This window comes from Gossypium hirsutum, chromosome A12, assembly GCF_007990345.1.
Source record: "Gossypium hirsutum isolate 1008001.06 chromosome A12, Gossypium_hirsutum_v2.1, whole genome shotgun sequence".
NCBI classification, from domain to species: Eukaryota; Viridiplantae; Streptophyta; class Magnoliopsida; order Malvales; family Malvaceae; genus Gossypium; species Gossypium hirsutum.
In genome coordinates, this window is record NC_053435.1 from 105,132,414 (window position 1) to 105,153,419 (window position 21,006).

Here is a 21,006-nt window from a genome sequence, read left to right on the forward strand (position 1 = left end):
CTCATTTTGTAATTAATGAATATTTTAATATTATTAAAAAAAAAAACCACAGCGGAAACAGCATAAGCGGCGTAGTACTTTTTTTAAGTTACTGTCGTGAAATCACCACGCGTCAAACTCATGATCGGAAGGGACCCACCTTCCATCCCCGACAGTCCTACACCTCCAATATTATTTTTAATTTCATCCCCACCGCTTGATTACAGCGTCTCCACCGAACCCCACAAAACATTGAAGCACCAGATATTTCCTCGCTTCCGCTTAGGTTTTCCTTCTCAGAACTCTCTCTCTAACCTTTTTTTTCTGCTTCTCGAGTCTCGACCTTCCGAAACACGGCTCTGCATCGTCGGCGGCGTAGCAGAAAGGAAGAGAAAGAAGAAGCTATGATGGCCGCACCTGAAGCTGCTCTCCGCTATGTTGGCATCCCTCGCCAATCTGGTGCTTTTCGCCTCATGAAGCAAATGGTACGTATCCATACGAGCTATGTACGTTCTTTTGTTAATTGTAAATTGTATTTATTCGTTGTTTGGATGGCCCGGTTAGGGATGGGAAGAAGGAGAAGGGCTTGGGAAAGATAAACAAGGGATCAAAAGTTACGTTAGAGTTAAAAACAAACAGGACACAATTGGTTCGTCTCTCTTTGCTTTTTTTTCTTTAATCTGTTCGCGTATTTGTTTGTTTTAAGTTAAATTCTGTTTATGTAGAATGTAGATATTGAATTTACTTTTTGGAGAACTAGAATAGTATGAAATGATGAAAAAGAATATGAAATATATGGAGCAGGGGTTGGATTGGAAAAGCCAAATCCATGGGCTTTCGATACAGCTCAGTTTGATAGTATTCTCAAGAGATTGAAAGTGGTGAGTATTTCGTGCTTACTTTTACTATCTTTAATTTGGCTAATACAGTGCTCAATTTGATGTGAAGCTCATTTCTATTTACATTTCTTTGGTATTTTTTGTTTTTTTATGCAGCAAGCAGCACAAATCAATGATGAAGGTACGATTGATGCCAAAACAAAACTACAATTCTGATCCAAGTATTAACCGAGACCAATGTGTCTAATGACAGTGAAGAGCAAGTTGTCAAGGCTACCCGACCACAGGGAAGGTTTGTGCACTTGTTTTGTCCTAGTTTGGTAATGTATTTTAGTGATATGAGATTATTTCCAATTATTTAGTTAATGATCGCTGATATTTGCTCTTGTTTTTTACTTTGCCATATTCTTAGGTATAAGAAAAGAGAGAGAGGGAAACTTGTGCAGGCATATTCTTCAGAGGATCTTGAAGGAATTCTGGTAAGTTCTAAAATTTCTTCATGTCTTATATTGTTTAGGCCATTAGGAATTAGGGTTTAGGCAATCATTAACGCATGTTTTCAGTATGTGATATATTGTTATGCTCTTCCTCGTGTCCTTTTTGAGATACAAAATTATTCTATATTACATCAGATCAAACTGTAAGGGTCCTGTATTTATTTTGAAATGTTTCACTTGTTACTGAGTATTCGAAATCTGTTAATAACATACCACTCGCTTTCAATATTTTCCTTGTGTAGAAAATATTAGTGCCTTCTTGGCTGTGGTTGCCAGTGGAGTTGTCAGTATAACTGTTTATCCTTGATTGATCAGTTCAGTGTTTCATATTAGCATGAGAGGGATAAGCCATGTTACCCACCTTAATTATTGAGTCCATCTTCTGAACAGATTCTTGCCTGTAATGGAGTTAGAGAGGCAGAACCTTCAGCACTTTCAAAACTTACAATTCAGTAATAAATAGTTCTCTTCTGGTTATGCTAAAAAATCTTACAGTTCCATATGCAAATTAAAATGGGAATTACAATGTAGTGTTTATGTTTTGTTTGAATTGTCATATCCATTTTTCCTGACAGATCTTTCTTCCTTGTAATTAGTAAACCTTTACTAGCATTTTTATTATTATTATTATTTTTTAAAACACTGCGTATTTACTTATGCATGCTTTGCAATAGGCCAAAAGGGTTGAGGAGTCATCATCAGCAAATCCTGATGTGGGTGGTGAAATGGAGTTGATAGAGACAACCGAAAGTCAGGATGTTCCTACTGGAGGTAATAACTACAAGTAGATTGATGAAACACTTGATAGAATTTTGCTGTCTGCTATTGATCATTTCTGAGATAACTTGGATCCTCGTGACAGGAGACACAGCTGAAAGCGTTCCTCCAGAATGGTGGGGCCATAAGTATGGATTTATTTCTGGAGGTTTTCTAGGAGAATCTACCAGGAAAAAATCTAACAAAACTGGAGAGTGTAAAATTTTGAACGGGAGAACTGTTTGATTCGAAGATGACCAAGAGAATCTCTACAAACTTGTGCAAGTTTGTCTCTTTACCTTTCGAAATATTTTTGCATGAAAACTGTATTATAGTTATTTGTATGATGAAGGAGAACAATTATAGTTTTCTAGTTAATTTGACCTTATTTAAATTGATGGTTCTGCAAGATTTTTCTCTATATGATTATGAACATTGTAGCGTATGTTTTGGACTGTGAGATTAAAGGAGCTTATCAGCATGTTAGACAAATAATATATACGCATTTTACTCCAAAATTTCAGTATAATGCCACAACTGGAAAGCAAGGTTTGGGTATTAAAGATCGACCAAAGAAAATAGCTGGAGTTCGCTTTCAGGGGAAAAAGACATTATTCAGTGACAGTGATGATGAGAATTCGGATGATTTTGGTCCTCCAGTAAAACGGATGCGAGACAATGCCTTTGAAACCGAGAAAGCCAGTGAAACAAACTTGAAGTTGAAAAAGCTATGCAAACAGCTCTTCGTAAGGTACTTGATCTAAATAAGGAAAGCTCTTTAAAATCGCGATGCAATCTCCAATTATTAGTTATCTGCCTACTTCAGGTACCTGGAGAGACATTAAAACTAAAGCAGTTAAAAGTTCTCATCGATGAACAGTCGTCCTCTGTTTTTTGCAACTGTTCTTCAAAGAAAGAAGCTCTTGCCTACTTGAAGCAAAAGGTCTGTGTTTGTTCTCTTCTTATTCGATACCTTTGGCTTATATTCCTTTATTTGCTAGAAGAAAATGTTTTCATTTCCTCACTGTTTTCCGGTTCTGAATTTCAATATTTCTTTGCTTTGTGACACAGCTTGAAAGCAGTAGCACGTTCTCCGTAGAGGGAAAGCGAGTGAGTCTTACATCGAGAAGCAGCTAATAATACTTCGGTGACAGTTTCTGATAATCTTTTAGCGGCCTGTAGATTTTGAGACTAAATTAGAACATTTATATGCGTCTTCTATTCATTTTGTTTTTGTTATAGTAATTCAGTCTTGTTTACTTTTTGTATTTATGCGTCATTTGTATTGTTTGATCAGCTTAATATTCATTAGCATTTAGAAATAATATATAAGAGTTGTTGGGGGTGAAAACAAAGCATAGATGTGGAGATGTTATGATGATATTGTAATCTGTGATTGGATTTCACTGATAATTTTTGTCCCGTTTATAATGTTTAGTAATGCCAGCAATGCTTAAAATCAAGGTGCCAAAAACATTATGGCATGCTTGCTCGACTTAATATGATCAAAGAAGGTTTTTTGATTGATATAAATGTTGAAACGATTGACCTGAACTTTCTCCATCCGCTTGTGCGATCATTATCTTTTTAAAAAAAATCCAAAATAAATTTAAATTAATAAAAGTTTTCAAATTAATAAAATAAAATAAACCTAAAATTATAAATTAAAAACACGAAAATCAATTGATATCTTTCTTTCTAAGATTAAATATGATACTCATCCATTCCTAATAATTCTATCAAAAAAGAAAAAAAAATAATTCCTTTATGAAAATCCCATTCTCTTTATTTTCATTTGATGCATGTATATGAATGGCTCTTACCCTGTGCTTGAAGACTTGAAAAACCTAAAAATTTTTGTTTAAAGATTGATTTTGAAGATGGACTATGGTTTAAAGATAAAAAAAGAAGAAGATAAATATCAAAACTATACATGGGCTATAGTTTAATGAGCAATTGTATATATGAATGTTGATTTTGTACAAATTTATATATGAAATTTTGATTTGGTCCAATTCTTGTAAATTATTAACACAATTATTGATATAACATTATTTTATGTTTATATATTGTATACATAAATAATTATATTTATCTAATATAAAAGTAAATTTATATATATTTCTTTAAATGTGTATAATTAAATCAAAATTAAAGTTTCAAGTATACATTTGAACACAATTAGAGTTCTACGTGTATAATTGCACCAAATTAAAGTTCATGTATAATTGTACATTAAATCAAAGTACATATATAATTTTAAAATTTATCCCTAAAAAAATATTACACTTAAAAATTGTTCAAATTCAAATATTAAATGAATATTTAAGCCTAAAGAGAAAATAGTACTTTTTTTCCACAAGGTAAATTTTTAGTGGTTATCTTTTTTTAAAAAAATATATAATTAATGGTTCCACAATTTGTTAATAACATATATATTTAACTTGGAAAAAAATAATTGAAGTACTTGTAATCAAAGAATATTTAGGTACCAAAATAAGAAAAATAACATAATTTAGGTATTAATTTGTGTGTTAATTTTTTCTAAATAGACTCGGTGTTAGTGTAATAGAGATACTAATTTTTTTTAAAAAAAAAAACAATAGTCTAGGTATTATTTGTGATAAAAAAATTTAAGTATCAAAATAGAAAAATAATATAATTCGGGAACCAATTTGTCGGTTAAACCTTTAAAAGATTAGACAATAATCCTACCTTTGATAGAGGCACTACTATTTTCTTCATGTTTTAGTATATAAATTAACAATAAACTAATTTCCATTGATAATAATACTTAACCATTAATATGACTTATTTTTAGTAAATAAAAATAAAATATTTCGCTTACGTTGAAAAGATTTTATTTTTTTGGAAGAGTATTATTATTTTTTATTTCAATTTTTAAAGTGATTGTAAGTGTATATTAAATATTTTTTTTTATTTCAAAACATATCGTATATGTTGGGCCCTTTGGAGATGGAGTTGGGCTTTGAAGGTTGGTTTGAGCTAATTATAAGGTATTAAGAGTTAGCATTTTTTGATACACTTCGTTATTTAAGTCAATAAGAAATTAAAAGAAATCTCAAGGACAACTCATAGATGAAAATGTGTAGACCAGCTAAGATACTGGGAAAAGAAAAAAAAATGATGGAATAGCGAAAAATACTTGCATATACCTCACTCGAGGAGTTGGATCATTTTTATTCTCCTGGATGGGCCATCGAGAATTCATCACGATCTGGTTAAGTTTGGATTTGAGTTGATCTAAAATTTTAGATTTATCTTTAAAATTTAGATTTGATTTAAAAAATGTGTATAAATCTTGTCCAAATCTAATTCAGATAAAAAATGCTAAACACAAGTCTGACCTTATCTACTCGTATTAAATTCTTTTTTTAGGTTATTTTTTATATAAAAATAAATTTAAAAAATATAATACATCAAATACACTAAAAACATTAAAATAAATGTTTCTCAAAAAAATTAAAAATACACTAAAAACAAACTTTTTATACTTAAATAATACTAAGATGGTTATAACTTAACAAGCAAATGCCTCTAAAATAGTAGCAAAATTAACCATAAAACAAGAGTTATATAACAATGACAACAAAAGAGTAGCAATATAATAGCGAAATGGAAGCAAAACAACAACAAAATGACAATAAAACAACTATGAAATTGCAACAAAACAGTTAGATTAAGGTCAAATTGAACTCGAACAAAAAAAATCCTATCGAAGCCCGGCCTATTTAGAAAACGAGTCTTATTTTTTGTCAAAGTCTATTTTTCAGACTTATATTTTAACTCAAAGCCTCTTATTTTCTGAACTAACTTTTAATCCTAGACAGATGATTTGATATGATTAGATTTAGTAAAAGCTTGATAAAACTAACAATATCAATATTTACTTGCTATATAGTTTTAAGTGGTGAGAAGCTAATTTTAAGGTTTAGATATTATTTGTTAATGTGTTGGGTTGCTTTAATTACATCAATTTTGGGTTTTAATCTATAATCATGAGTTGATATTACGTGTTATTTTGTTACAATGAAAGCATGATTAGAAGAAGGAGAATAATGTTAAATAGGCAGCAGGAAATGTTGAACAAGACTTGGAGAATCAATCATATCCTTTTATTTGGCCAAAGTTTTCGCTTATCGTATGTGTTCAGTTTTGAGTTTTTTCCCAATTGCAAGAATTTTCCTCCTCCTTTCCGCGTGGGACATACATCAATCCACCAATGACCATAACAACTTACTTTCCCCACTTCTTTATCCATATTTTTTTTCTAACGTTTCTATGGATAACTGGGAAAATGGTGGAGGGTCAACTTGTTACAAAGAGATATTTACATTAAGAGTTTAATTGGATTTTATATTTTTTATTAAAAAAATAAATAAACTAATTTTTATACTTTATATCAAAGAGCAAATTAATCTTTTATGTTAGAATTTTCATTTAGTTCTATAATTAATTAGTGACGTGATTTATGGAATAATCAAATAGTTACACGTGAGGTGTCACATGTAGCTCATGTTAACAATCAAGGACTAATTTTTAGCAATGAAAATAAATGATACTTTTACTTCTATTTTACGTTCTAAGTTTAGAGTTCATGGTAGCTTTTTCTAATAATATTATTTCTAAAATTCAAATCTATCTCCTTTTATTGGGAATGAAATATGTCTTACCTTTACAATTAAAACTTGTTGATATTCTCGCAAGTTAATTAGTGGCTTTTCAATGGTGTTTATTTTTATTTTTTCGAATAAAAAGTACTCATTTTGTTAAAGAGTATAAATATTAGATTTGAAAAATAATTTAAAAAAATTAAATAAACACATATAAGAATTGCGGTTGATTAGTGGTAAAGGCTTGAGTCTGTTTTCCAATTTTATAACATAATAGCTTTATTTTATTTTATTTTATATTGATATATTTTATAATTTTGTATGGCATAAAGGCTGAGAATACAGCATTATAATCTAACCATTAAATTCTATTATAAATACTAATAAATAAATAAATAATAACATAAAATTTAAAAGAAATATGGAAAAAAAACAGTAAGGGATATTCATTTATAAAAAATATGAAACTCATATTTCCCAGCCAATAAGTTTCTTCTTATAAAAATATCATAATAAACACAGGTTATGCCTTGATCAGTTGATCGTATGTGCTTCTGGGTTCATAGCCAATTAGACCCATAACCCCTATGTGTATACATAATCTTTTTGCAGGCTGAAATTGGAGTAATAACATTTAACAGACCTTGTAATATTCAGTTGGCAAGTTGCAGAAACGTAGATAGCAACTGATCATATAATAGTAATAATAATAATAATAATAATAATAATAATCCATAGTTTGTTCGCCAACGTTATGATCCATTTCAGATCTGATCATCATACAGATCCTCCGTAAAGAAGGGAATGTTATGCTTTAAAATTTTTTTTAAAAATTGCCAATGGTTTCATTTGCATATGAGATTGGGGAAGCAACCCTAACAATGCCCCTATAGCCTATATATGCAATTTGGCCATATGGGGTCTATGATTTTACCCATACTTTATTGCTTGTTTCGAATCTCTCAGCCTGTTTTTATTTTTTAAAATTCTAAGGGTGGGTTTGGATGGGCGATTGGGTGCGGTGCGGTGCGTTTAACTTACTTTTTGTCTCACGCTACAGTATCGCTACAGTATTTAATCTCACCGCTACCGCTGATTTTACACTAACCGCAGGTAAACGCACCGCCCATCCAAACTCACCCTAAGTTTTCCATGTTTAGATATTGCATGTTTGCTTTGCTTTTGGAGAAATTTCTGGAAAAATTGCAGCTCCATTTCAAATAATAATATTTCTGCATGCCTAATAATATAAATTAATTTCCAATCATCTTATAGTATTACATAATTCATAAGTTCGTGAAGTTGCTCTAGAAGAAAATGACTGGATGCATTTATATGATACATGCATAATCTCCAAATGGTTACTTATTAGATATGTATTCCTTGATTACTGCTTTGGCAGTTAGCAATATGACGAAGCTTATTCATACAATTATTTGTATTGTGTAAAAAGAAAATAAATATTATCATAATCCATAATGAAATTATTAAAAAATAATAATTTTAAATGCTTATTTTATAATTTGTATTTAGAACTCGTTATTAATCCGTACAATAATGTCTATTACACCAATATTTAGAAGGATGAAATTTTATTTAAAAGAAACAAAAGGGTGACCTAAAAATTCCTTTCTCACCGACAACGTCCATGGAGGGACGATTAAACGTATTTCCAAAAGCTAAAAGTAATCCTTTTGACTTTTCAAAACGTCAACTTGGTGGTTGAGAAGCAGCAAAAACCAGATTCGCACAAATTGCTGCTTAATTTCAATTCAAGTAACAAAATTAAATAAATCATTTCTCTTTTGTTTCCAATATATAAACAATGCCCTTACTTTTTAAAAATTTCCTCTCATACATCCATCTCCTTCGTCTCACAATTCTCTGACACACATCTCAAAGTCAGCGCCACCCTTTCTTCTCTTTTATTATTATTATAATTAATCGATTTTTTATGACGAGTAACTTCAACATGGAGCACTGGGATTGGCAAGCGGTAACTGGTGAAACTTGCAGCAACAATGATGCTTTTATCTCTTATATGGAAAACCCAGAATTCAGTTTTGGTCCTTTGAGTTTTCAACATGGAGATGAAGATCATCTCATGAGTTTCCCAAAAGTTTTTGAACCAAACCCTAATGTTTTAGATGAGTTAATGGAGGAACTTTACAAGCCTTTCTGTCCTGAGTTGAACCCATATACAATACCAGTTCTTGAAGATCACGCGGAGGAACCAGAGTGCCAAAAACAGCAGCCACTTGTTGTTTCTGGTACAAACAAGGATTCGACTAAGCCTAAAAGATCCAGGTTTGTAATTAAATTCATGGTTATTAATTACAAAAAGTTTTACATGTTTATAACTTCACATGTTTCAGCAGGAAGAAACAGCAACATAGATTGGTGAAGCATGTAACAGGTGATGCTGGTCTTCAATCGGATATATGGTCATGGCGAAAATATGGGCAGAAACCCATCAAAGGATCACCATATCCAAGGTAAATATTCATTTATCATCTTTGTTTTGATATATATATATATATATTTGAAGGGGTCATTGAGTATTTTTGAATGGAAAAAAACACAGGAGCTATTACAGGTGCAGTAGCTCAAAAGGATGTTTAGCAAGGAAGCAAGTAGAGCGTAGCTGCTCGGATCCTCGAGTCTTTATTATAACCTACACAGCCGAGCACAACCATGGCCACCCGACTCGACGGAACTCGCTTGCGGGAAGCACTCGCAACAAATCATTAACAGTGGCTAAGCCTAAAAACCTTGCCTATAAAAATGAACCCCATGAGGTTGCAGAATCAACGGTTCTTTCTCCGGCGGTCATTAAAGATGAGTCGGTGAAACAAGAGAGCATAACAATGGAGGGGGGAAAGATTCTAACGCCGGACGTAATGTTGAGCGACGAATTAGTTGAAAGCTTTGAGGGTTTTGGGGATTTATTTGTAGACCAGTTTCCAGATTTGTCTCACGAATTATGGTTCATGAACGAATCTGCAACCTTAACTGGTGGTTTGCTGAATTAGTTTTAGAGCAGGCATAATAAGCCAGCCATGTAATAACAACCAAATTGCACACTTGTACCAGCTGAAGAGTGTCTCTTTTGCAGTTTCAGTTTCTGTAATTCATTTGTTACAAGGAGTTGAATATATCATAATTTTTTTTCTAATTTATTTAAGATAAATAACCAAAATTCATTAAAAAATTATATAAAAAATTTATTAATAAACAATTAAAATTTAATCAAAGGAGGACTGGCCTGTTATTCATTGTTAATTTTGGGGTAATATCGGCTTCTTTGTTAAGATGGAGCAATGTTGACAAAAAGATCAAAGGAGGTAGCAAAGTATAAATGACAGTTCATTTGTATATAATAAATGTTTAAAGTCAAGAAAGTCAGAATTGACCACTTCTTTCAAATGATTAATTTGTATTTTATTGTCAATATATCCCAACTTGCATTTCCTTTGGCTAACTAAGCTTGCTTACACTCTTTAAACTTGTTGCTTAAGATTAGGTTTCTACTAGTCAAAACTGCAAGATGTATATTATCTCTCTCTCTCTCTCTATATATTATTTAACCGTTGTTTGAGCTAATGTGATGGATCAATTTAGTACTAATTTGGTTATATCTTTCCGTATTTAAAATAAGTTATATTATTCAAAGATTTTTTAATTTTTTTATTTTATTATCATACGTATTTAATGTGTTATTATTAATTAGTTTTAAAATATATGTTTTGTTATTTATTATATATATGTTATTTTTAAATACACATTTGTATTTTAAATATATAATTTCTACATGCATACGCGTGTGATAGTATTTCTAATTATATATTAAGCACTTAATTGAGTTAGCATTAAAAGTCAACAAGATTGTTGAGTAATGTGAAAAGTAGTTTATTTTACAAAATATTATACTAAGCACCTAATTGAATACACAAAATAAAATTTGAACCTAAACTTTTATAGTTGTCAATATTTATACTTTTAACATCTCACTCAAAGCTTAATTTATTATTTTCACTAATTTTTTATAAAGATATTTGATACATAATTCTATTTTTTATAAATATATATTTGACACGGATGTGTCATAATTTAATATATAAATATTTCTTAAATAAGCAATAAATTCTGCAATTATTTTAAAAATAAAAGGGTTTCTTTGCTCAAAGGTTGGAACCCTGAAAATTTACTACTATCTAGATGAGTATAGATATTCCCTTAAAGTTTAAATTACTTAATTGATTCGATGAGTATAGGAAATTCATGGGTTTCGGTTGCCTGATGCAACTCTGGTAAATTACATGTAGTCGACCATATTTATGGTTGTATTAATCTGCAGCAGTTGCAGAGGCTCCTGTTTGGTTCCATCAAGCAAAGCAGCCACTGCACCTACAAAAGCTGCATTAATATAAGTTGTGGGTTCGGAATGCGAGTAACCCGATCTCTGATCATTGAAATGGTCACTTGAATCAGGACCTCCCACGATTGCTCCGACATGTTGATTTGGATTCGGGTTGTTCGAAGAGTAATAACTCGAGTAGCCATCGTTACACCCCACCCTGCTCGGGTGATTGTGGATAGAAGGGATGGATGAGCCTCTATGGTGAAGCTGCATGGGATATCTACTCCCAAACCCCACCATGTATGACATTTTCATGGGGTTGTTCCCCAATATGTAATTCGCCTGCAATAATATCAGTATATAAATGAAAACCTTATTCTTGGTTTTTTATATCAATATCAGTATATATTTATATATACCTGTGATTTTACGAAAGATTTGATTTGGGAGGCTGAGAAATGTGCAGAGCCACATTGGATGCCATCAATATTAGATGTCATTAAGGTTTTGGAGTAGACAGATAGCACCATGCAAGATCTTGTAACGTATTGCAAATTAGACCTATCTCTTATATACAAAAGGCTGTTAGAAATCAAACCCACTCCAAGCATAATCTAGAAGCATGAGACGTGGAGCAATTTTGTGCCATGCAAAGTGCTGAAATTTTAGCCATACAAAGTGCTCCATTATTGAGATGTTTTGTGGCTGGAAATTAAGTGGATTAATAGCCACATTTGTTGTCACTTTATCAGCCTATAAATAGAGGCTTGAACTTGTGTTGTAATGAAGAAAAATGAGAAGAAAAAAGAAATAAGAGAAGCAAAGTGAGTGAGAGTGAGAAGGTTAGCAAACCTTGAGTGAGTTAAAATCTAGCAGCAGCTAGACTATCTAGTCATTGAGAAAATATTTGTAATCTTCGTATTGTAATATATTGAGTGTGTAATAAAAAGTAAATTTTCGGCCCATCACGTTTCCAACAAGTGGTATCAGAGCTACGGTTCGGAGCTTGGTTCGGAGTTCGGTTCGTGTCCGGTTCGTGTCCAGTTCGGAGTACCTTTGGTGTTCATCTAACAAGTCGATATGGGCGACGTAATTCAGCTACAAGTTCCACAATTGACGAAGACAAATTATGGAAATTGGAGCATTCGAATGAAGGCTTTGCTCGGTTCGCAAGATTGTTGGGAGATCGTTGAAAAAGGATACATCGAGCCCGGAGATGCCGCTACAGAAGCAGCTTTATCAAATGACGCTAAGAAGGCGTTACGAGAAGCACGAAAGAAGGATCAAAAGGCCTTGAATAGTATCTTTCAAGGTATGGATGAATCAACCTTCGAGAAAATATCAGATGTGAAGAACGCGAAGAATGCATGGGAGATTTTGCAAAAATCATTTCAAGGTGTAGAAAAAGCTAAAAAGGTACGCCTTCAGTCACTTAGAGCTGAATTTGAAATGTTAAAAATGAAGAGCTCCGAGAATATCGATGACTATGCCAATCGTGTAAAATCGGTGGTAAATGAAATGAAACGAAATGGAGAAACTCTTGACGAGGTAAGAGTGATGGAGAAAATTCTACGGTCACTCACACGCAAATTCGAGTACGTAGTCGTTGCCATCGAAGAATCACAAGATTTGTCAAAGATGTCGCTCGAAGAACTTGTGGGTTCTCTGCAAGCCCATGAGCAAAAGATGAAGCTAAATGAAGATAGTGAAAATCTTGATCAAGCCTTGCATAGCAAGTTGTCCGTCGACGACGGAGAAACAAGTAATAACTTTAACCAAGGAAGAGGAAACCGCAGAGGATACCGTGGAGGCTACCGTGGTGGAAACAGAGGAGGAAGAGGATCACGAGGACGTGGAAATCAATCATATGGGAGATATCAAGAAAATAAAGATTATCAAACATCCAACCGTGGACGTGGATCTAGAGGTCGTGGCCGAGGCAGATTTCAAGAAAATAAATCTCAGGTACAATGCTACAACTGTAACAAGTATGGACATTTCAGTTACGAGTGCAGATCAACACACAAAGTGGATGAAAGAAACCATGTAGCAGTCGCAGCAGAAGGCAACGAAAAAGTGGAATCAAGTGTCTTTCTCACTTACGGAGAAAATGAAGATCGCAAGAGAAGTGTGTGGTATCTCGACAACGGTGCAAGCAACCACATGTGTGGAAGAAAGGAGCTGTTCACAGAATTAGATGAAACAGTTCATGGACAAATAACTTTTGGAGACAACTCACATGCAGAAATCAAAGGAAAGGGCAAGGTTGTTATAACACAAAGGAATGGAGAGAAGAAGTACATCTCAGACGTTTACTACGTACCAGCTTTGAAGAGCAACCTGATCAGTCTTGGTCAACTCCTAGAAAAAGGATATGAAGTTCATATGAAAGACCGCTCACTCGCCATCAGGAACAAAAGTGGAGAATTAGTTGTTCGAGTTGATATGACGCGAAATCATCTTTTCACCCTCGACATCGAGTCTGGAGAAGTAAAATGCATGAAGACGGATCTGAAGAATGAATCATGGTTGTGGCACTTAAGGTACGGACATCTCGGATTTTCTGGCTTGAAGCTGTTGTCGAAGACAAATATGGTGAATGGATTACCAAGTATTAATCATCCAGATCAACTGTGTGAAGCCTGTGTCAAAGGAAAGCAGCATAGGCAGAAATTTGAAGTAGGAAAATCTCGAAGAGCTAGAAGACCATTGGAAATTGTACACACCGACATATCTGGTCCGTACGACATTGAATCACTCGGTGGAAACAGGTACTACCTAACTTTTATTGATGATTATAGCAGAAAATGTTGGGTTTATTTTCTCAAAGCAAAATCGGAAGCCCTAGAAAAATTCAAGGAGTTCAAAGCAATGGTGGAAAAACAGAGTGGTCGATATTTGAAGATACTCAGATCCGATAGAGGAGGCGAGTATACTGCAAAGCTTTATGAAAGTTTCTGCAAGGATCATGGAATCATTCATCAGTTAACAGCCAGACGCACTCCACAACAAAACGGAGTTGCAGAAAGGAAGAATCGGACAATTCTGGATATGGCAAGAAGCATGATAAAAGGTAAACACCTTCCGAGAACTTTCTGGGCTGAAGCCGTTGAATGCGCAGTTTATCTGTTGAATCAATGTCCAACAAAAAGTGTAAGACACAAGACACCAGAAGAAGCATGGAGCGGTCACAAGCCAAGAGCTGGACACCTCAAAATTTTTGGATGCATTGCATATGCACACGTTCCTGAGCAACAGAGGAAAAAGCTTGACGATAGAGGAGAGAAGTGTATCTTTATAGGCTATGACAAAAGAAGTAAGGCCTACAGACTTTATAATCCTCTTACTAAGAAATTGATTATCTCAAGAGATGTCGAGTTCGATGAAGCGGATTACTGGAGATGGAGTGAAGAAGAAAAGAAAGTGGAAGGATTATTTTTCAACGAAGACGACAATGATGTCATCAACCAAGAAGAACAAGGCGATGATCAAAGTCCTGGTACAACAGCCCCTTCGTCACCAACCAGCAGCAGCGGAAGCAGCAGCTCAGATAAAGCACCCACAAGAACACGGAGTCTCAACGACATCTACAATTCTACGGAACCTGTAGAGACGCAGTTCGATTATTCACTATTCTGTCTAATGACAGAATGTGATCCAGTGACATACGAAGAAGCAATTGAAGACAATAAATGGAAGAAGGCCATGGACGAGGAGATTGCTGCAATAAGAAGGAATGACACGTGGGAGCTAACAAGTCTGCCAGAAGGACATAGCCCGATTGGTGTCAAGTGGGTGTACAAGACGAAGACCAACAAAGAAGGAAAAGTAGAGAAATACAAGGCAAGACTAGTCGCCAAAGGCTACAAGCAAAGACAAGGAGTGGACTATGATGAAATATTTGCTCCAGTCGCAAGAATAGACACAATTAGGCTTCTCATAGCGGTCGCAGCACAATACAAATGGAAAATCTATCAGATGGACGTCAAGTCTGCATTCCTGAATGGCTACTTGGAGGAGGAAGTCTACATAGAACAACCACCTGGATATAGCATACAAGGAAAGGAGGACAAAGTCTACCGATTGAAGAAAGCTTTGTATGGATTGAAGCAAGCCCCAAGAGCATGGAACACAAGGATCGACGAGTACTTCCGAAGAAATGGATTCATCAAAAACCCGCACGAGCACACCCTGTACACAAAGAAGAATGGATATGGAGATATCATGATCGTATGCCTATATATGGATGACATGATCTTCACCGGAAACAATCCAGGTATGTCTGATGATTTCAAGAAAGCTATGACTAAAGAATTTGAAATGACAGATATCGGTGAGATGTCATACTTTCTTGGAGTCGAGGTGAAACAAATGCAAGATGGAATTTTTGTCTCTCAAAAGAAGTATGCGGAGCAGATTTTGAACAAGTTCAAAATGAAGGATTGCAAGCCAGTAGTCACGCCAGCTGATCCAGGGATGAAGCTAAGTGTTGATTCGACAAGGGAGTCGATAAATCCGACGTTGTTTAAAAGTCTCGTTGGAAGTTTAAGGTATTTGACAATCACACGACCAGATATTACATATGCAGTAGGATTGGTGAGCAGATTCATGGAGAAGCCGAAGCAAGACCACTTAATTGCCGCAAAAAGAATTTTGAGATATATCAAAGGTACGATGAACCATGGTTTATTCTATACCCACTCACAAGATTCAAAATTAGTTGGCTACTCAGATAGCGATTATGGGGGAGACTTGGATGATCGGAAAAGCACTTCCGGATATGCATTCCACATCAGTTCCGCAGTTTTTTCATGGTCGTCAAAGAAGCAACAAACAATTGCTCTCTCAACATGTGAAGCAGAGTATATGGCCGCAGCAACTTGTACATGCCAAGCAATGTGGTTGAAGAATATTTTGGGAGAAATAGGTGTTTCAAATGAAGGTCCAATTACCATCTACGTTGACAACAAATCCGCTATATCACTTGCCAAGAATCCGGTGTCGCACAGCCGAAGCAAGCACATCGATACGAAGTATCAGTTTATCCGAGAGCAAGTGGAAAACAAAAACGTGGAGTTGGTCCATTGCAGGACAGAAGATCAACTGGCAGATATTTTCACAAAGCCGTTGAAAGTGGAGACATTCAACAAATTCAAAGAGAAGCTCGGTATGAAAGTTGGGTTTGAGGGGGAGTGTTAGAAATCAAACCCACTCCAAGCATAATCTAGAAGCATGAGACGTGGAGCAATTTTGTGCCATGCAAAGTGCTGAAATTTTAGCCATACAAAGTGCTCCATTATTGAGATGTTTTGTGGCTGGAAATTAAGTGGATTAATAGCCACATTTGTTGTCACTTTATCAGCCTATAAATAGAGGCTTGAACTTGTGTTATAATGAAGAAAAATGAGAAGAAAAAAGAAATAAGAGAAGCAAAGTGAGTGAGAGTGAGAAGGTTAGCAAACCTTGAGTGAGTTAAAATCTAGCAGCAGCTAGACTATCTAGTCATTGAGAAAATATTTGTAATCTTCGTATTGTAATATATTGAGTGTGTAATAAAAAGTAAATTTTCGGCCCATCACGTTTCCAACAAAGGCCACCTGAAAACAAACCAGAAAATTTATTAGCTTAGTGAGGATCATTTAGAAATCTAAGTTATTCATTAGTGATTTTAAGAGGTGTATGTATGTACCAGCAGTTGTTTGAATCTGGAAAGAGCTGCTCCCTGGCATTAGTGCACATATAAATGATTCAACATCAGTCTTATATTTAGACAAATCCTTCTTCCCACCATAGAATTCCTGAACAAGAACTGTTAATACCTTTCTTTTAATTTGTTACTTATAAAGAAGGGTCATATGATTTTACCTTTGCTAGTAATGCTTGAGCTCCAGCAAATTTGTTGTCCCAACTAAACTCTGATACTGCTTGACTCCATCCTTGGTTGCTCAAAACATAGTTTAAGTATTTTTCATCTCTACTTGCCTTGTATAGCCAAGCTGCAGACCATAATAACTCGTCCTATATATATATATATATAAATCAGATGCAAAGCTCAAATGATTATATGGTTATCAACATTGCTAAAGGTTTATGATTTACCTGATATCCTGAGAAAGAGCAGTAGAAAGGGCAAGAGTCTTTGTATGATCCCCTATACTTGTCTGCGAATTTGAATAACTGTGCAGCCAATATGATTGAGATTGATATGCATAAAAGGCATGAAGAAACAAATTTAAACGAGCTACTTACTGATTTGGATTTGCTTAACAGCTTTGTAGAGTAATTGGAATCAACTCGTTTGAAGACTAATGAAGCAGCTGAAAGAGCGGCGGAAGCCTCAGCCGAGGCTTCGGTGCCTGGTGAATCGGAAGTGATTTTATAGAGCGTTCGAGGGGTGTCCATGTCTTCAGGACGCTCCCAGCACCGGTGATCAGCGTTTCCATCCCCAACCTGAGTATAAAGTGTGGTGGGTGAAGTATGGGCTCGCAATATAAAATCAGTGCCCCAACGGATAGCAGCCCGGAGGTGGCTAAGCTGATGGGCCGAAGAGATTTCATGCCGGTACTCAACGGCTGCCCAACTCAACAATGTCACTGTAAACGCCATTGGCCATCCGAACTTCACATTATCCCCAGCATCATAGTAACCTCCCACCAGATTGACCTGCACACAAAACCAAATCCAAGCTTCAAAATTAGTCTACTATTTTCCGAAGCTCAATTTTATCATCATCATCATCATCATCAAAGTACCAAGTAATTTGGTAGCCATACATACATTATCAGGTTTGCCATCAGTGAGTGCAGAGTCTCCCCTCCATTTCAGTCTATGGTTAGCCGGCAACTTCCCCGAACGTTGTCCTTCAAAAAACATGATTGCTTTGCCTAGTGCATCCTTATAATCATAAGACAAATGTTCCACATCCTCCAAGGCTAGTTCATTGTGACTACTACTAGCCAATGCCATGGATAAGTTGCAGCACAAGACCAGACCCCATACTATTTCACCACACCCCATTTTTTTCATGCCTTACAATTTGCATTAACTAACCTGCATGGTCTTTAATGGTTGGCCATGCTGGTAATTTATAGACCTTTTTTCACCACAACTGATGCTGTAGCTGGTTATTTAACAAAAATCAAACAAGCGTTGATGACATGGGAAGAATGGAGATGGCGTGAAGTGAATGAATTAAGAATGTGTTGCAAAGTCAGTAAGAGTTGAGTCACAACACTGTACTAATAATGTGAGTGAGAGCACAATGAGATATGGTTTCACCCACTCCTTCACGTCATGTATCTTCTTTCGTGTGATTTTTTTCATACGAGAAAACCATAAATTTCAATGGTTCATTGAACCTTTTAGTTATGGGCCTAAATATAATGATTGTTCTCATACGGCTTCGCTCATGTATACGTCTATGTTAGTGGTTTGGCTATTAATAAACATATGACTGATGATACTACAGGAAGATCACTACGATCAACTTGTGGCCCATGTTCAGTTTTTGAACGTCCAAATAGCCAATCATCTACCAAAAGCCCAAATCAATCTTAACCTTATCCGTTGCCCGTAAGTTAAACCCTGTTAGAAGCAACAACCTCCCTTTGCCATATCTTAAACATGGAACTCGTTTCCCTGATAAGAGAAGATTCAAATAAATATTTATCAAATGGAATGAATTTTTTAATCTAAATTTAACTGATTTGTCAATAAGTCATCACGATTATACCATAATATTATTAAAATCAACTGTGAAATATTATTAACTCAACTTAATACAACGTAAGATCACTTTACAAACCAATCAATAAAAGAATAACTTTAGGGCTAAACGTAAAGGTTTTAGTTATTATCCCTGGTTAGATCTTACTCCTTTCTTCATCTTATTTTTATTGCTCGAATTGACTTTTAAGTATAAAAAAAGGTCTTAAAATATAAATGTCTAAATTCATTTTCAAACCTGACACATTATCAGATATATATAAAAATTCTAGAAACTCAACTTTTATTTTTGTGGCCAAAAAGTTCTTAACACCAACCTCACTAATATTATTTTTTTCTCTAAATTCATTTCTTTAGCACGTTTAATAATTTCTTATAAAGCAAAGTAGTAGCATTCAATCAATTCTATCAACGATTATCTTAGACTCTTTTCCAATTGATTAAGCGTAGGTTGAATTATAGTCTCCTTTTCACACGTTAAGATTTAGCTAAACCAGAAAACAATAATCATTTAAGCATTCTTTTTCAGTGGATTAGCCCTCCCCCTTTTTTTTCTCTTTTTCTAATTTAATGTTCAGAAGCTGTCTGCCATGGAGTTTTCATGAGGCCAATACATGAAACACTTGTCTGTGTTCCCAACAATTTCGCCGTATTAAGAAAGAAAAAAAAACAAAAACCCTTTAAATATGCGCACATAATCTAACCTTCTATTCCCATTTATGAACTTGTTTAACCCCCCCCCCTTCCTCTTTTAATGCATTTTCTAGAAAAATGAGTTAGTGCTTCTTAGTTGCTGCCTTAGATAATATTTTTTTTTGCAAAATAACTTAGTGGGAGATTTCCTGCTTTTTGTTCTCTTTTTTAAGCAACAATTAATGGATCTCTACTTGACTTTCAAGTATTGAAATCCAAGCAATGATTATTCGTCTCATTCATACTATCCACATTTTGGATTAAGTTAATTATTTATTTGTATCAAATTTTGAAGTTAAAATTTGATTATTAAAATATATTTTAAGTAAAATTTTTAAAATTGGACTAGTAGTCGAATTGGTCATGCCATTAATTTGTATGATCTGATTAAATAAATCATTAAAAATCATAAAAAAAGACTCGTCTCAATTTATTTTTAACTTAGTTCAATCAATTCGTACCCGTTCACAGCTCAACTGATCTGATGTCTCTCTTTGGACAGGTACCTCAACCAATCTAATCTGGTTCAAATAACCATAACTCTAAGTCTCTAGACTTTGTACAATTGGAATTTAGTCCTCCTACTTTTATTTCAAGAATTTAATTTCTCTACTTTTTAGATTTAACAATCCGCTTTCAGATTATATTTAACCACGTAGCATTTTAATTGAAAAGTTAACTATATTAACTATTTAAATTAATCAATAAAATTATAAAAACATAAAGACTAAATTATGTTAAAAAGTAAAGTGTAAAGATTAATTCTCAATTTTAAACATAGTAGAAGGACCAAAACTAAAAATTAAATGTTGTTACGAAATAAAATAAAAAGAAAAGAGGCATGGTGGGTGTGCCACGTGTCAACATGAGATATATAGATATGTATATTTAAATTTTTAGCATATTTTTAGGACTAAAACTTAAACTATACCACCATTTGAAAATCTAAAATATATATATATATTTTTCCAGGTGTCAAAAAGAAGCATTGTTTGGACACTACTTTATGAAACTCAAGAAAAAAATCTAGATATTTAAAAATGAGAATGAAAATGATGAAAATAAAAAAATCTTGATAAATTGTATGAATACAAGAAAATATGGAACTGAAATGAAAAAGTTGTTGACAACGTTATTACTTATAATGTTGCTATTGAAATAGCAAAAAGAAAAATTGAGGATATTGAGCCTATATCAGTTAAGGAATGTATAAATAGAAAAATTGGTTAGATTAGAAAAATGGAATTCAAGCATAATTGAAGTCACTCACTAAATAGGTATTTATGCCAAAACAAAATGAGAAAAATGAAATCATAAAATATAAAGCATAACTTGTAGCACAAGAATTTTTGCAAATACCTGACATTGATTATGAAGAGACATACTCTCTTGTGGTGAATGCAATCACGTTTAGATATCTTGTTAGTCTGGCAATATATTAAATACTTGACATGCATCTAATGAATATCGTTACAATCTATTTGTATGGTTCACTTGATAGTAAAATTTATATGAAAATCTCT

At 34.0% G+C, this 21,006-nt stretch overlaps 2 protein-coding genes and 1 pseudogene across 3 annotated transcripts; 2 read left to right on the forward strand and 1 right to left on the reverse strand.

Moving 5' to 3' along the window:
- The first annotated feature begins 127 nt into the window (after positions 1-127).
- On the forward strand, positions 128-3,484 carry LOC107948079 (G-patch domain-containing protein 1-like; annotated as a pseudogene).
- A 5,012-nt stretch (positions 3,485-8,496) lies between these two features.
- LOC107949383 (WRKY transcription factor 22-like) lies at positions 8,497-9,880 on the forward strand. 2 transcript variants are annotated; one of them, XM_041082344.1, is made up of 3 exons: positions 8,497-9,012; positions 9,084-9,200; positions 9,290-9,880. In XM_041082344.1, exons 1-3 carry the CDS (start codon positions 8,660-8,662, stop codon positions 9,735-9,737), a joined length of 918 nt encoding a protein of 305 aa, XP_040938278.1. In that variant the 5' UTR covers positions 8,497-8,659; the 3' UTR covers positions 9,738-9,880.
- Positions 9,881-10,941: 1,061 nt separating this feature from the next.
- On the reverse strand, positions 10,942-18,257 carry LOC107948078 (endoglucanase). Its single transcript, XM_041083570.1, has 8 exons — positions 17,843-18,257; positions 17,315-17,728; positions 17,165-17,242; positions 16,931-17,083; positions 16,755-16,863; positions 16,638-16,662; positions 11,485-11,626; positions 10,942-11,407 (listed from the first exon to the last, which is right to left on the reverse strand). Exons 1-8 carry the CDS (start codon positions 18,089-18,091, stop codon positions 11,021-11,023), a joined length of 1,557 nt encoding a protein of 518 aa, XP_040939504.1. The 5' UTR covers positions 18,092-18,257; the 3' UTR covers positions 10,942-11,020.
- Between the last annotated feature and the right edge of the window lie 2,749 nt (positions 18,258-21,006).